The 17,328-nt window shown below is 45.9% G+C and overlaps 1 protein-coding gene across 1 annotated transcript in view; it reads left to right on the forward strand.

Moving 5' to 3' along the window:
• Positions 1-17,328, forward strand: part of LOC139919551 (titin-like) — a 121,463-nt gene that overhangs the window by 91,800 nt on the left and 12,335 nt on the right. The window contains exons 123-141 of the mRNA XM_078286282.1: positions 128-1,894; positions 2,108-2,401; positions 2,985-3,269; positions 3,418-3,717; positions 3,993-6,059; positions 6,453-6,755; positions 7,233-7,538; positions 7,782-8,072; positions 8,811-9,110; positions 9,739-10,044; positions 10,674-10,976; positions 11,268-11,549; positions 11,856-12,449; positions 12,858-13,145; positions 13,515-13,814; positions 14,300-14,602; positions 14,823-15,125; positions 15,575-16,159; positions 16,930-17,232. Coding sequence (XP_078142408.1) covers positions 128-1,894; positions 2,108-2,401; positions 2,985-3,269; positions 3,418-3,717; positions 3,993-6,059; positions 6,453-6,755; positions 7,233-7,538; positions 7,782-8,072; positions 8,811-9,110; positions 9,739-10,044; positions 10,674-10,976; positions 11,268-11,549; positions 11,856-12,449; positions 12,858-13,145; positions 13,515-13,814; positions 14,300-14,602; positions 14,823-15,125; positions 15,575-16,159; positions 16,930-17,232 — 9,480 coding nt within the window. The remainder of the gene's footprint in view (positions 1-127; positions 1,895-2,107; positions 2,402-2,984; positions 3,270-3,417; positions 3,718-3,992; positions 6,060-6,452; positions 6,756-7,232; positions 7,539-7,781; positions 8,073-8,810; positions 9,111-9,738; positions 10,045-10,673; positions 10,977-11,267; positions 11,550-11,855; positions 12,450-12,857; positions 13,146-13,514; positions 13,815-14,299; positions 14,603-14,822; positions 15,126-15,574; positions 16,160-16,929; positions 17,233-17,328) is intronic.

A 17,328-nucleotide genomic window follows, 5' to 3' on the forward strand; every position in this document is an offset into this window, starting at 1 on the left:
CCAATCTTTTTCTTAGAGGTGTCAATGCATGATAGCTGCACTTCATGACCTAATCACATACTTGATACACCTATAGATCAATGTTTGTATGACCTTTGTATGACCCTATTTTTCATGATTTATACAGAGGAGGCCCAGGTTGATCCAGATGTAGCCATGAGATCTCACTACATTGTGAAGGCTGGCAAGGACGTGGAGCTGTCTGTTCCCATGAAGGGCAGACCTGCTCCCACCGCCTCCTGGAGCAAGGGAGAGGAATGCATCGACCACGACCCAAAATATGAGTTCCACCACTCAGACACTACCTCAGTTCTTGTTATGCGTGAGGTGACTAGACTCGACACCGGAAAGTACACAGTCAAGATTGAGAACGGTGTGGGAGAGGCCAAGACCCTGACCCTGTCAGTGAAGGTCCAGGACACACCGGCTCAGTGCAGGAACTTGGTGCTGAAGGACGTGACCCGTGGAAAGGTCACTGTTTGTTGGGAGCCTCCACTCCTTGACGGCGGTGCCGAGATCACAAACTACATCGTTGAGAAGAGAGACTCTTCCAAGAGAGCCTACTCTGCTGTGACAAACAAATGCACAGACACAACATACACCATTGAAGACCTCTCAGAGAAGACATCCTTCTTCTTCCGTGTGTCAGCAGAGAACGAGAACGGTGTTGGTGATCCATGTGACACAGCTGATCCGGTGAAGGCTACAGAGAACCCAGGACCTGTCAAGGAGGTGTCTATGAAGGATTCATCCAAGACCTCTGTCACTCTACAGTGGCTGAAGCCTGATTATGATGGCGGCAGCATCATCTCTGACTACGTCATTGAGAAGAGGCTCAAGGGCGAGGAGGAATGGTCAATTGGAGGAACCAGCAAGCAGTGTGAGTTTGAAGTGAAGAAACTCAAGGAGCACTCAGACATGTTCTTCAGAGTTGCTGCCAGGAATGAGAAGGGAAAGGGTGACTTTGTTGAGGTTGGACCTATCAAGGTGATTGACTACATTATCACACCTGAGGCCTGCCTTGCAGACTACCCAGGTAGCACCCTCAGTGTTCGCCTTGGTCATAATGTGCACATCGAGCTGCCATACAAGGGCAAGCCCAGACCTGCCATTCTGTGGCTGAAGGACAACCTGCCTCTCAAGGAGAGTGACCAAGTCCGCTTCAAGAAGACAGACTGCAAAGCCACTCTGATGATCAAGAATGTGAGGAAGGAGAATGAGGGTAAATACACCCTGACCCTCGACAACAAGATTAACAGGAGATCCTTCCACATCCATGTCATCACTCTTGGACCGCCATCAAAGCCCATTGGACCCATCCGCCTGGATGAGGTGAGAGCTGAGAGCATCATGATCTCCTGGGATGAACCAAATGATGACGGTGGTGGAGAAATCACCTGCTACTCCGTGGAGAAGCGCGACACTAACCAGACTGACTGGAAGATGGCCTGCTCCAGTGTAGACGGAACTCAGTTCAAGGTTCCCAACCTGATCAAGGGTGTCCAGTACCAGTTCAGAGTGTGTGCTGAGAACAGGTATGGTGTCAGTGAGCCTCTGGTCTCACAGATGGTCATTGCCAAGCACCAGTTCAGGCCTCCAGGCCCACCAGGCAAGCCTGTCGTGTACAATGTCACTAATGATGGCATGACCATCCAGTGGGAACAGCCCATCTATGATGGTGGTACGCCCATCCAGGGCTTCCATGTGGAGAAGAAGGAGAAGAACAGTATCATGTGGCAGAAGGTCAACACTGTGCTGGTGACTGAGAAGGACTACAGGATCTTGGGCCTGATTGAGGGCCTGGAGTACTCCTTCAGAGTCTACGCCCAGAATGATGCTGGCTTCAGTCGCATGAGTGATGAGAGCAAGCTAACGATGGCTGTCTCTCCTGTTGGTGAGTGCTTGGTCAGACTTATGAATCCCGACTACAACACATCACTTTATCATATTCACACGTTGTACTTCTAACATATATATATATTGCAACTGTAAAACTCTTGAAAGGAGTGCTGTTTTAAAATGCTGACTTATATGTAGTTTTATTGAATATGAGTATAAATATTCACTATGGTAAAATAAGTCAAGTGATACATCTCATGTTTTTCAGATAATCCTGGCCAGCCTGACTATGTTGATGTGACTGGTGACTCAGTCACACTGAAATGGGATGCACCAAAGCGTGACGGAGGTAGCAAGATTACCGGTTACAACATTGAGAAACGTCAAGGACAGGGCCGCTGGTTCAAGGCCAACTTGACTGATGTGCACGACTGCCAGTATACTGTCACTGGCCTGGCAATGAATGAGCGCTACGAGTTCAGAGTGATCGCCAGGAATGCCATTGGCGTTGTCAGCCCACCTTCCAATTCCTCTGGCTTCATTGTGGTCAGAAGTGAGAATGGTGAGTGATGACGGGACGGCAGTAGTCTAGAGGTTAGAGAAGCTTGTGACTGTAAGGTTGCCAGTTTGAATCCCAGGGTTGGCTAGGAAAATTAGGTTGAGGAAAGTGAATGAGTAAAGCTCTCCCCTCCCTCAGCAAGGCTCAACCCAGCAGATGCTACTCAGTGGCCAACAGTAGAAAACTGTAGTTGTACTGGGCAGTTTCCTGATGTGAATGTGTGTAACTGTGTGAATGTGTAGCAGAGCGCCGCTGGAAAAGTGTGTTCAGTTGTCATTCCCTGGATAAATAAATTTTAAATAATGACCAAATGATCTTTTAATAACACTAGAAACTTGTATATATTATTTGTAAAATGTTGCTCGACAATAACTTTTTGGAACTTGGCTGAAGTTCATTAGAGCAATAGATAGTGCCTATCAGCCTATCTTTCTGGGAAATTAAAAGTTTAATGGTCTGTAATTTAAAACTATACTAAACAGATAACAGATCACTCTTAAATTTTGTTTACCAACAAATCCAGTATTAACCAGGAATTCACACGTCTAAAACTAATCCCATCTCACCCCTTTCTCTTCCAAACCAGCTGCTCCAAATATTGAGTTTGGCCCCGAGTACTTTGAGGGTTTGACACTCAAGGCAGGAGACAACATCAAGCTGAAGGTGACTGTCACTGGCCGCCCCGTTCCCAAGGTCGTCTGGTACAGAGACGGTGTGGAGATTACCAAGAAAATGATGGACATCATCAATGTGGCTGGATCCAGCACTCTGTTTGTCAGGGACGCTGACCGTACACATCGTGGTCTCTACACTGTGGAGGCTACCAACGGATCTGGAAGCAAGAAGGAGAACATCAACGTGCAAGTCCAAGGTGCGCAGTTTTTCTGTTCATATTACAGTGCATTTTTTAACTTGGACAGAAGATTAATGAATGAAAGAGTAAATCAATCAAATGCACAATACTTTGTTATTCTTACTGCCATAAGACAGATTTTTTTGTTTTTTCTCCTGTAATGCAGACACTCCTGGGGAGCCAGTAGGACCCATCACTTTCAGCAACATCTCCGAGGGCAGGTGCACCCTGTCCTGGACCGCACCAGAGAATGACGGCTGCTCCGAGGTTTCCCATTACATCATTGAGAAGCGTGAGACCTCCAAGATCTCCTGGGCCTTGGTGTCTGATGAGTGCAAGGAGTGCACCTTCAATGCCACCAAGCTCATCAAGACCAATGAGTACCAGTTCAGGGTGTCCGCTGTCAACAAGTTTGGAGTGGGCAGACCTGTGGACTCCAGCCCCATCATTGCACAGCTGCAATACAGTAAGTGGAAAGTTGGATATGGCCCTGTTTATTTGGTTATTAGCACATTCACAATTCATGTTCATAATACATGATCTCTTATACGCACACATGGTAGTCATCTCAAGATATGTTATAGCAGTTTCAAATGCATTGAATCTGCACATTTAATCTGGAAATTAGTCGCACAATCATAAAAATATGTGAGACAAAAGAAATATGAAATCTCCACATTAGTTTCTTTGTTTAATCATTGCACACAATGCATCTAACCAAACTGCTACCGTTTCCCCCAGCTACTCCTGATGCTCCAGGCACTCCTGACGCCACCGAGGTGACAGGAGAGAGCATCACCCTGGCCTGGACTGCTCCCACTTCTGATGGAGGCAACCCTGTTCAGTTCTACATCCTGGAGAAGCGTGAGAAGAAAACTGTCCGCTTCTACAAGGTGACTACCAAGAAGCCCATCATCGAATGTGCTCACAAGGTGCTCAACCTGACAGAGGATATGGAATATGAGTTCCGTGTCATGGCTGTGAATGACGCCGGTGTCGGAGCTCCCAGCAACATCTCCATTCCTATCAAGGCCGCCGAGCCCAAGGATATACCCTGTGCTCCATCTGTGGTCTGTGTGTCTGACTCCACCAACACTTCCATCAGCCTGGAATGGACCAAGCCTGCGGACGACGGAGGCATGGAAGTCCTGGGCTACATCATTGAGATGGCGAAGGGAAAAGAGGAGGAATGGAAGAGAGTCAATGATGAGCTGGTGGCAGAAACGACCTACGTGGTGACTGGTCTGGAGACAGGAGCTGAGTACAAGTTCCGTGTTGCAGCTGTCAATCATGTGGGTAAGGGTGATGAAAAGGAGACTCCAGAGCCTGCTCAGGCCGTCGACAGACTAACACCACCCCAGGTGGATATTGACGCCAGCTTCAAGCAGACCCATATCGTCAAGGCTGGAAGCTCAGTGTGTCTGGGCATCCAATTTAGAGGAAAGCCCATTCCCACCGCCACTTGGGTGAAGGAAGATGGAGAGCTGGGTGTCATGTCAGAAATCACCACTACAGATGGCTACACTTCACTAGCCATGGAAAACTGCTCTAGAAATGACTCAGGCAAATACACGATTACCCTGGAGAATGCCAGCGGCAGCAAGGCCATTACTTTCAATGTGAAGGTGATGGACACCCCTGGACCTCCACAGGCCCTGGCCTTCAAGCAAGTGTCCCGAGGCTCAGTCACACTGATCTGGGAGTCTCCTCTCAATGACGGTGGAGCCCGCATCCATCACTACATTGTAGAGAGGCGCGAGGCCAGCCGCCGCACTTGGCAGCAGTCTGGTGGCAAATGCACTCAGCATATCCTGAAGATCCAGGACCTGCTGGAGGGAGTGCCATACTTCTTCAGAGTCTCAGCCGAGAACCAGCACGGTCTGGGTGAAGCCTTTGAGCTGACTGAGCCTGTCACTGCCACAGCTGAGCCAGCATCTCCAAAGAGACTGGACGTCCTGGACACCACAGACAGCTCTGTGTCTCTGGGCTGGCTCAAACCAGAACATGATGGTGGCAGCCGCATCCAATGTTTCGTCATTGAAGCTAAACCAAAGGGTACAGACAAATGGATGGTGGTTGGAAACACCAAAAACCTCACCTACATGGTTGAAAAGCTTAACATGGGTGATGAGTATGACTTCCGTGTGAAGGCCAAGAACGAAGCTGGCTTAAGCCAGCCCAGGGAAACTCTGGCCTCTGTGCTGGTCAAGGAGCCTCACATTGAACCTGCAGCTGACCTCAGCGAGATCACCGACCAGCTCATCACAAGCAGGTCTGGCAACACCTTCACCATCGACATTCCCATCAGCGGTAGACCTGCTCCTAAGGTGAGCTGGAAGCTGGAGGAGATGAGGCTGAAGAATTCAGACAGAGTCTCTATCAAAGTATCCAAGGACAGAACCAGCATCTCGGTCAAGGAGGCAATGAGAGGAGATGGAGGTAAATACTACCTGACTCTGGAGAACGTGGCAGGAACCAAGACCTTCACTATCGAAGTCAACGTTATTGGTAGACCCAGTCCTCCCAGTGGACCCATCGAGATCTCCTCCATCACTTCTGAGTCCTGCGTGGTCAGCTGGGAATCGCCAGAGGATGACGGCGGCACCGACATCACCAACTACATTGTGGAGAAGCGTGAGTCCGGCTCCACTGCCTGGCAGCTGATCAACTCCAGCGTGAAGCGCACAACTCTCCATGTCAGTCACCTGACCAAGTACATGCAGTACACCTTCAGGGTCTGCGCTGAGAACAGGTTTGGCGTCAGCAAGTCCACCGAGTCGGAGACTATTGTTGCTGAGCATCCATTCAGTGAGTGCAATTCTATAAACCTGTAAAGTATACTTCAGTCATCAGTGTGTAACTATAGTATGAAACATGATGTAATATGCATTCAGTACAACTACATAGATGCATATTACAGTGAACAAAAGTGATGTAACAGCAAACGTTAACATTAAACTGTGTAAAGAAAACACAAACATATTAATGAAAACCAAATGTGTAATTTTAGTCATTTGTATCCTATTTTAACAAAATAATTCAACATTCAATTGATAATATTAAACATTTAAGAATTTATTAATATGTTACACTTAAGTAATATTAATGGTAATGTATATAAAAATGTATAGGCCTACCTACTTTTGAGACGGACTGTTGTATGTGACTGTACTCAAACAAGACACCTCATTGTTATAACAGCACCTCCTGGCCCACCAACAAGACCCACAGTCTTCGGTGTCACCGCCAACAACATGAACATCAAATGGGAGGAGCCCTTCAATGATGGCGGCAGCAAGGTAACGGGCTACTGGATCGAGAAGAAGGAGAGGAACATCATCCTGTGGGTGAGGGAGAACAAGATCCCTTGCTTTGAGTGCTACTACAGGGCGGAAGGTCTGGTCGAAGGCCTGGAGTACCAGTTCAGGATTTACGCTATGAACAGCGCCGGGCTGAGCAAAGCCAGCGAGGCTTCCAAGAGAGCAGTGGCTCAGAACCCTGTTGGTGAGTGTTAACATGCTTTAGTATCATGTAGGGCAGGATGATATTGACAGGTAATCATATTGAGGTTATTTTGCTGCCTATTGCAATTGCAAAGTAAACTGCAATACAGTATACAATTTTTTCAGCAAACAGACATTTAATAAAAAACTGGGATGTTGCTTTGTTGATTGCTGTTTGAATAAAATGAAAGTTTTTTTTATTATGTGCAATTTAATTTATAGGCCAGAAATTTGGCTTATCGCCAGAATATCATGTTTAGGAACCACCACTCTGATAAAACAATTGCAGTGATTTTGAAATTGAAGTAATTCATGCAATTTTTGATTTATATATTTGTTTATTTTTCAAATAATTGTGCAGCCCTAGCATAATGATAATGATACTACTGCTATTAAGTTTTACTGGGACCATTATTATATATTATCCACTATTAGTAGGTACCTTGCCTGACAAAACTGTTTATCTGTCTCTTCTCAGATCCACCAAGTAAGCCGGAAGTCACTAACGTCACCAGATCCACCGTCTCCCTCAAATGGTCTTCTCCACTGAACGACGGAGGCAGTCCCATCGTGGGATACATCATTGAGCGTAAGCCGTACACTCTGACCGGTGAAGGCCGCTGGCTCAAGTGTAACTACACCAATGTGACGGATACCTTCTTCACTGTCACCGCTCTGGGAGAGGGAGAGCCCTACGAGTTCAGAGTCATCGCCAAGAACACCAACCAGGTCTTCAGCTTGCCCTCCGAGTCCACCGGCTCTGTGCAGTGCAAGACTGACTTCGGTAAGATGTGCATCTCTGCTAATGCATTAACGTCACCAGTACAACACACTTGTCAAATACATAACCATACACACTTTCGCACTTCTGTCATCTTACCTCGAGCAATATTAGTCATAAAGCCATAAACCAGTCATAGCCAAAAACTATCCACTTACATGACAGTAACAACAAAGACGTTATTTATTATCATTGTAATCTTTATAGCACCCATCACTCAGGTTTGTTTTTTTTCCTGTCCAACAGAGCCTCCAAAGGCCCAGCTGGACAGCAAACTCCTGTCGGACACGGTGACGGTCAGGGCCGGTTCAGACCTGGTCCTGGATGCTGCTGTGGGCGGTCGGCCCGACCCAAAGGCCTCCTGGTCCAAGGGAACCAAGGACTTGGAGCTGTGTGAGAAGTACCACCTGCAGTACACACCCACCAAGGCCATGGCCATCATCAAGTTCTGCGACAGAGATGATACCGGAAAGTACATCCTCACCGTCAGGAACGTCAGTGGAACCAAGACTGCCGAGGTCAACGTCAAAGTACTTGGTGAGTGTGAAAATTTCTAACTTATAGAACTTTAAGCGTTGTTTGCATTTTTAGGTATTTTGGGTATATAATTAGGGGTCCAAGCACGTAGCACTGGAAACAAAAAAAAATTACACAAATAGGCCAGATGGTGGCCACTTACGTTTTGGTCCATAACTTTTGAACCATAAGTCGTAGCATCAGAATTATTTTTTCCTCGCCCATTTCCGTCTGACTAGATTTTCCGCCATTTTGAATTTTCTCCTCCTAGACCGTTGGAGCAATCGTCTCCAAATTTGGTGTGCATAATCTCTGGACGGCCATGATTAAAAGTTATCAAAAGATTTTTGATATTCCATACCGTTTTGATGTAAATGACTTCCAACGTTTGATCAAATGTTGTGGGCGGGGTCTCTTTTACATGAACGCATTGTGCTATCTGCACCAAATTTGGGACACTTGTGCAGGTATCTACTCTGAGGTACTATGCAAAATGGTGGTTGTTTGGTGTCATTTTGCCCATAGGGAGCCCTACATCAACCTTTTAAAATTTAAATGCCCATAACTCAGTGACTGTAAATAGAAAAAAATCTTTCATTTAGAGACCAAACATGCCACAGGGAGCACACTTGCACATTATTCCACATAACACATTTACCCCAGAGGTCATCAGGTGCTTCGACCCCGGCAATTGCTGCCTGCAGCTATATTTGACACTGTTATTCAGAGTTACTTACAATAAGTGCGTTTGTTTTCCAGATACCCCTGGAGTGTGCGAGGGCAGCATTGAAATCAGCAAGATCACCCAGGAGTCGTGCATGCTGAGCTGGAAGCCTCCTCTGGAGGACGGAGGCGAGGATGTGAGCCACTACATCGTGGAGAGGCGCGACACCAACAGGCTCAACTGGGTCATCATGGACGCCGAGTGCAAGGAGCTGACCTGCAACATCACCAGGCTGTTCAAGAACACAGAGTACCTGTTCAGAGTCAGGGGAGTCAACAAGTACGGAGCTGGAGTCTACCTGCAGTCTGACCCCATGGTCGCCAGAAACACATTCAGTAAGTGGTGTTGCGTCACATTTTTACTGACTGAACCATAAAGTAAATTAAGTATTGAAATGGGTTATCACTGCTACAAGTGCTTTAAAATAAAAATTCATGACATCATCAGTACAAAATAAATCAAAGTATAAACCATAGCACTTAAAGAGCCCAGTATTCATAGTAATAATAAACTTAATTTGTGTAGCACCTTTCAAAACAGAGTTACAAAGTGCTTTACATTAACAAAATAGAAACAAGAACAAAACACCAAAAAGACAAAAGACATAGTAAAATGACAGCAACACACTTAAGCCACAAATACAGATCAATAATCAACAATAAAACCTAGAAGCAAGAAGAATAAGATCGCATAACATACTGAAAATCACTACTGATCACATATCCTGCACTCTTCAAGGATCTCAATTAGGTCCGTGAGAGTCTGTTTACAGGAGAAGTAGCTTAATCTCCTCAGGCAAGTTGTTCCAAAGCCTAGGGGCTATAATAGCAAAGGCCTGATCACTGAATATTAGGTTAAAAATAAAAACTGAAACTACAAATGACTCCTGTTCATAAGGGTTGGTGAAGCTTTCTCTGTAACACTGAATCAACCTTCTAATCGCCAACGCCTCTGTGTCTCCAGCTGTGCCGTCTCCTCCTGGCGCTCCAGAGATCCTGGTGTCAGGAAAGGACTTCGCCACCATCGAGTGGCTGAAGCCGGAGAGCGACGGCGGCAGCGAAATAATCCACTACCTGGTGGAGAGACGCGAGAGGAAGAGCGCCCGCTGGGTGAAGGTGAACAGAGACGGAGCTCACCTGGACACCACACTGAAGGTGTCTGGTCTGACCGAGGGCAACATCTACCAGTTCAGAGTGACTGCTGTCAACAAGGCCGGAGAGAGCGAAGCCAGCGACGTTTCCCTCTACGTTGTCTGCAGAGTGCCTACATGTAAGTCCGGTTTGTTCGTACATTGGACAACCATAAATACCTAACATTACTTTGAATTGTTTTAATTATAATGTTTTTCAAAAATGCTTCAACTGTACCAATATACAAGATGTAGCTACATAACATTTTAGATTTTAGGCAATTAGCTGATACTCATTCTCCAGAGCGACAGCAGAACAAGCTTAAATTTATACACTACCAGTCAACAGTTTGGACACACTACATTTCTTTATTTTTACTATTTTCCCAACATTTTAGAATAATAGCAAAGACATCAAAACTATGAAATAACACAAATGGAATTATGCAGTGACCAAAAAAGCTTTAAACAAATCAAAACTATCTTATATTTTAGATTCTTTGCCTTGATGGAAAGGCAAAGGCTTTGGAAAGAAATTCATACGTAGGATCAACTTCATTATTTATATTTGTCTAAGAAACTCATTTCAAGCATTTAAGCAGAAGCCTTTAGATCAAAATGCTTTAAGAGAATGAAAACCATTTGCATTCAATAAGGTGGGTCCTTTTTGACTGGTAGTGTAAATCTGATTTTGCTGTCTCTTGTGACATGATTAAAGGGTAACCACATCTAGTAACACTTCTACTTATTCTTCTATCCTCCCTCTCAGGCACCCCCGCTCCTCCCTCCATCCCTCGTATCAGCGACACCCACGCTGACAGCATCAGCCTGACCTGGTCGCGCCCCGTGGAGGACGGAGGAGCCGACGTGATGGGCTACATCCTGGAGATGCAGGAAGCCGGGGCAGAGGAATGGACCAAGGCCCACGAGAAGACGCTGAGGGGGACGGAGCACGTGGCGACCGGCCTCTCCGCAGGCAAGAAGTACTGCTTCAGAGTGGCCGGCGTCAACATCAACGGCACCGGAGACTTCAGCGAGCCATGCGCCGAGACCGAGCCGGTGGAGAGAATTGGTAAGTCAGATATCAAGTCACTATTTTTCTGTATCGTTTTGTTCTGTTTGTACTCTGTTCTAGTCTCTCACATGGTTGTTTTGAACACTTGGAAAAGGCACTAAAAAATTGAAAGCAAATTAAACAAATAAATTATAAAATGCAGTGTTTCCTTCTTCCAATACAGAAACGTTTTTGCTACAGTCTTAATCAGAGTAACAATGTGTGTCATAGTAGAATAAACCTACATTCCTAGATCACCATTGATGCAAGCAACCAATAGCACATTAATAATTCCGTCTTCTCACACAGAAACTCCTGACTTCGAGCTGCACGATGACCTGAAGAAGACCATCTGCCTGCGTGCCGGTGGCTCACTGCGGCTGTTCATCACTGTGACAGGACGTCCCGCTCCCGCCATCACCTGGAGCAAACCCGGCGTTGACCTGCACAATCGTGGCTTCATCGAGGTCAACAGCACATCCACCACGCTCATCATCGACAAGGTCCACCGCTACGACGCCGGAAAATACACACTGGTGGCTGAGAACTCCGCTGGGAAACAGGAAGTCAACATTCTTGTCAAGATCTATGGTAAGATGATTGATTTTGTGATAAAATAAATGAAATCAAAATATTCAGCGATGTACGATGAGTACAATATGTAAAATCTCAGTATTCACGTTGGAATAAAAGTCAGTAAGATACACAATAGACAGACACTGTTATTATATATAGTGATATTAAAAGTGAATTGAAAGCTGACATTGATTTTTGCCAGCTTAAGCTCTTCAAGCAGTACACTGCAGAGTCCAGATGGCAACGTTAATATTATTATGAAATGCGCTACCTTTGAAAATGTATTTGATGTTTTAACCACACATGTATTCTTCATGTCAGACACTCCTGGACCCACTGGACCAATCAAGATCAAGGAGCTGACCAAGGAGTCTGCCACCATCTCTTGGGACGCCCCGACCGTGGACGGAGGAGCGCCGGTCAACAACTACGTCATCGAGAGGCGCGAGGCGTCCATGAGGGCCTACAAGACCATCACCTCCAAGTGCAGCAAGACGTCCTACAAGATCGACGGCCTGATGGAGGGCATGCTGTACTACTTCCGCGTCCTGCCTGAGAACATCTACGGCGTGGGCGAGCCCTGCGAGACGCCAGATGTCGTCCTGGTGTGCGAGGTGCCGCAGCGGCCGCAGAAGCTGGAGATGATCGACGTCACCAAGACCTCCATCAGCCTGGGCTGGGAGAAGCCCGAGCACGACGGCGGCAGCAGGCTGACCGGATACGTCATCGAGGCCTGCAAGTTCGGCACCGACAAGTGGATGAAGGTGGCCACCTTGAAGACCACCGACTTCGAACACACCGTCGAGAAGCTGAACGAGAACGAGCAGTACCTGTTCAGAATCAGAGCGGTGAACAGCCGAGGAGCCAGCGAGCCCAAGGAGATCGTCACAGCCATCACCGTACAGGAGCAGAGAGGTAATGCACACACATGGAAACTTTGCATACTCTTGAAATATTTAGTGTCAAAACATAGAAATAAACAGTACAATACATATTGCTGTTGTCATGTGAAAACCTCATATCTCCGATGTTGATGATTTTCATATGTTCACTTCAGTTGAAAGATTACATGCTCTTCTATGGGTTGAGAAAATTCTACCATCCTTGGGCTTATAAAACCCTTTCAAACCCCTTTGGATAAACTCAAAAATGCAAAAAAAAAAAAATCTTTCTCCTGAAAACTGTACATTTTGGAGATTTGAGGTTTTCACCCAACAGCAACGATATATATTATCCCCCTAACAGTTAGCAGTTTGTCTCTCAAGCCTTTATGTAAACTGCAGTCATACATATGTTATGTATTAATGTCTCTCTCTCTTGCAGTCATGCCTGTGGTGGACCTCTCCAGCATTCCTCAGAAGGTGGTGAACGTTCTGGCTGGAAAGACTCTGGAGCTGCACCTGCCCATCATCGGCAGGCCGCCTCCCGTCTGCTCCTGGTACTTCAGCGACAACAAGATGAAAGTCACTGACCGCGTCAAGATCCAGAGCACCGGAAAGTTCTCTAAGCTCACCGTGTCGGAGACCACCATCGACGACAGCGGAGACTACAGCCTGGAGGTGAAGAACGCCACCGGAGTCATCACCGAGGTCATCAAAGTCATCATCCTCTGTAAGGAACTACGCTCTCTCAACAGCTGCTTATTTTTGTAAAATCTTTTTTCCTCCTTTAATACATATGATTACATTTATTTCATATATTGAGCTAATGTATATTTACATAGATGTATATTTTAGACATTTAGCTGATGCTCTTATTGAGAGCACCTTACAATGAGTTCAATAGTTGAATGAACTCAGATTCCTTGATTGCTAATATTACGAGAAGTCAGTACCAAGGATTGCATTGTCATTTACCTTTTTCATTTAGTTGACAGTGTGATCCTCTCATAAAAAGTAGAAGCCAGCCAAACATTTTTGTTTACAATTATTTGACTGCAGCCTAATCACTGCAATAATCCTATCGTTCTCTTTTCCCCAGCCAAACCCGATGAGCCACAGGGACCCGTCAGGTTCGATGAGATCGATGCCACCTCCGTCACCTGCAGCTGGGATCCTCCGGTTAGAGACGGCGGAGCTCCCATCAGCGGATACATGGTGGAGCAGCGTGACGCCCACCGGCCCGGCTGGGTGCCCGTCTGCGACTCCGTCAGCCGGCCAACCTTCAAGTTCGAGAACCTGATCGAGGGAGACGAGTACGTCTTCCGCGCAGCCGCTGTGAACCGCTACGGCACCGGAGAGTTCCTGCAGTCTGAGATCGCCATGTGCAAGAGCTTGAAGAGTAAGCAGTCTGTCCTTTCTCAGTATCATTCTACAATTAGCTGACACTTCTATACAGACAGTTACAAGTCAGCCTGCATGAATTACCATGCTAGCAAGCGGCCTGGTAGTAAAGACTATGCAAGTAATAACAATACAATCCTATGAACTAAAAGAATAGAGGGATAGTTTTACTGTCACTCACTTCACTAATCTTTTTGAAATTACTAAAAGGTTATAATACATTTTATATTCTTGGGATTTAGCTGATGCTCTTATCCAGAGTGACTTCTGACAATAGTGACAGCACAAGATCTCAATCTAGATCTCTAACATTACAAACAGCCAATGGTCAGTACTTCAAGGCTTAGAGCACCCTGATTATAAAATAATTGTTCTCATACCAGTTACAGTCATCATGAGATAATTATCAATCATAACACATCATCTATATAGACATGACATGGCCTTGTAAACAGCATGGTAACATGTTGTCCTGCTCCTCAGACGTGCCCGGACCTCCTGGCAGACCCACCGTGTTCGACTCGTCTCGGGACGGCATGACAGTGGCCTGGAACCCACCGGAGGAGGACGGCGGCCTGGAGGTTTCTGGATACATCATTGAGCGTAAAGAAGTCCGGTCAGACAGATGGGTGCGCGCCAACAAGAACCCCATCACCATGACCAGATACAGGTCCACCGGGCTGATCGAGGGCCTGGAGTACGAACACAGAATCACCGCCATCAACGCCAGAGGAATGAGCAAACCAAGTCTGCTGTCCAAACCAGCAGTGGCAACAGATCCCATTGGTGAGAGAAGAAAGCTGTTTTTATTAGTTTGTGGTTAAAACTTCATTTATAATTCAGGTGACAGAACAGAAAAAGCATAAATTCACAGATTGGTGACATTACAAGCATTATAGCGCAATACAGAATCATCTGCTATATGTAGTCATGTTAATTTTCATATAAAGATAAAAGATAAAACGTGATAAGTTGCTGATAAGTTCCTCCTCCCTCCCCTCCTCAGATCCACCTGGCTGCCCCCAGAACCCGAGGATCACCGACACCACCAAGTCCTCGGTGTCGCTGGCCTGGAGTCCTCCCGACGACGAGGGAGACGCCAGGGTGGACGGCTACCTGATCGAGATGCAGAAGACGGGCACCATGGCCTGGGTCAAGTGCAACACCACGCCATCTCTGATCTGTGAATACACTCTGACCAAGATGCCCCAGGGAGAGGAGTTCAAGTTCCGCGTGTTGGCCTGCAACGCCGGCGGCTCTGGAGAGCCGGCTGAAGTGCCAGGAACAGTCACAGTCACTGAGATGCTTGGTAAGGGCATGCACATTACAGTAATAACACAAAAAAAAACTAAACTTGTACGCAACCACTAGTAATAATAATGATAACTTTATTTATAGAGGCCTTTTCAAAACTTGGTTTCTCAAAACAAAGTATTTTACAAGGAAAGATAAAATCTGTATAGCTAAGAATAACATTAAAAACAAAACTTTAACACAACATAAGTGTAAGACCGTCACAAATAAATTAAAAACAATTTAATTAATTAAAAGCAATCCTAACCAAGTGAGTTTTTAAAAGTGATTTAAAAGAACACCTATTTAGTATGGGGTACAAGGGCCAAGTTTATGTTGATACAGAAAGACTTAAGCAAGATAATTCTAATTAGTTTGTAGTTATTAGTTGAGCAGCAGGCTGCTGGATTAAAACATTTTCTGTATGTGAAAGAAAACTAATAACTATCACTTTGTGTTCTCCAGAATCTCCTGATTACGACCTAGAGCTGAAATACAAAGATGTGTATGTGGTGCGGCAGGGAGGAGTGGTGAGACTCTCTTTGCCCATCAAGGGAAAACCCCACCCGACCTGCAAGTGGTCTAAGGACGGCGGCGCGGTCTCTGACAAAGCCATGATCGCCTCCACCGAGGACGCCAGCGAGCTGGTGATCAAGGGAGCTGAGAGAAGTGACTCCGGCGCCTACGACCTCCTGCTGGAGAACCGGGTCGGCAAGAAGAAGGCCCAGATCAAGGTCAAGGTGATCGGCCGGCCCGGCGCTCCAGAGGGACCGATGGTCTTCGAGGAGATCCAGGCCAACTCCGTCAAGGTGTGCTGGAAGGCCCCCGCCGACAACGGAGGCTCAGAGATCCTGGGTTACATCGTGGAGAGACGCGAGGCGGCCAGGAACGCCTGGTACACCGTGGACTCCAGAGTGACCGACACCCAGCTGCTGGTGAAGGGCCTGAAGGAGGGAGCAGAGTATCACTTCAAGGTCACCGCCGAAAACTCGTTTGGCGTCAGTGCTTCTCTGAAGTCAGAGCAGCCGTTGGTGCCCAAGACCCCTCTGTGTGAGTACTCCTCCTCTCTGTTCATATTGACTTTATTCACTTACTTCTTTATGCTCTTACACTTACTTACACGCTTCTATTCAGAGCGACTTATAATGAGTGGAAGGGCCAAAGACAATGTAACAAAAGTAACTGATCTAACACTCTCACTGTCAAGTGAAAACATTTAGTATTTCCCAAATGCCAAGAAAAACAGCTTTGTTGTTAGATTGACCACCATGCAGGTTTGAGTTTATCCAGTGGGGTTTGAAAGGGTTTTATAAGCCCAAGACTGGAAGAATTTTCTCAACCCACAGAAGACCACGTAATCCTTTGATTGAAATGAAAACATGAAAACCACCAAAATTGGAGTTACAGAGTTTTCGCATCACAACAGCAAAATTTTCCTGTTAAATTTTCCCACAAAGTAGACAGTAGAATACAATATTATATGTTTATATGCAAGAAAAGAAAATAAGATTCAATAATGACACAGAAAATATGAGACTTACAATAATAGTTTAGTTAGTAACATTGCACTTTACATTTTGCAATGCACGGCTTTTTGACTTGTTACTTTTTGACTTGTGATATATTACCTCTGACCTAAGTGCAATAGTACCTTTTTATCACTTGTTAGCTTTTTTTTAACTTGTATCATACATGTTTATTACTTATTTATTGTATATTTATAATAGCTGCATTTACGGATTGCTTCTAAATGGAATTTTGTTGTACTTGTTACAATGACAATAAAGTCTAATCTAATATAATCTAATTATTAAAACCAGGTGCCCCTGAGCCTTCAAGCACCTCACCAGAAATCATGGACGTCACCAAGAGCTCTGTGGCTCTGGCCTGGTCCAGGCCCAAGGACGACGGCGGCTCCGCCATCACCGGATACTTCATTGAGTACAAGGAGGTGTCGGCCGAAACGTGGTCCCGCCACCAGATGAAAATCACCTCCACCATGTTCACTCTGCCTGGACTCACCCCCGACGCCGAGTACCAGTTCCGCGTTGTTGCCGTGAACGACATCGGAGAGAGCGAGGCCGGACCCGTGTCTGACCCCGTCACATGCAAGGATCCATTCGGTCAGTCTCGTCCTCTAATAGAATTTTATTATAGTTGGTTAATATTACAGTAGTAATAATGTAAATTGTGAACAGCGTGTGAGATTTTACTTGTTA

This window comes from Centroberyx gerrardi, chromosome 10 (genome assembly GCF_048128805.1).
Source record: "Centroberyx gerrardi isolate f3 chromosome 10, fCenGer3.hap1.cur.20231027, whole genome shotgun sequence".
Lineage (NCBI taxonomy): Eukaryota > Metazoa > Chordata > Actinopteri > Beryciformes > Berycidae > Centroberyx > Centroberyx gerrardi.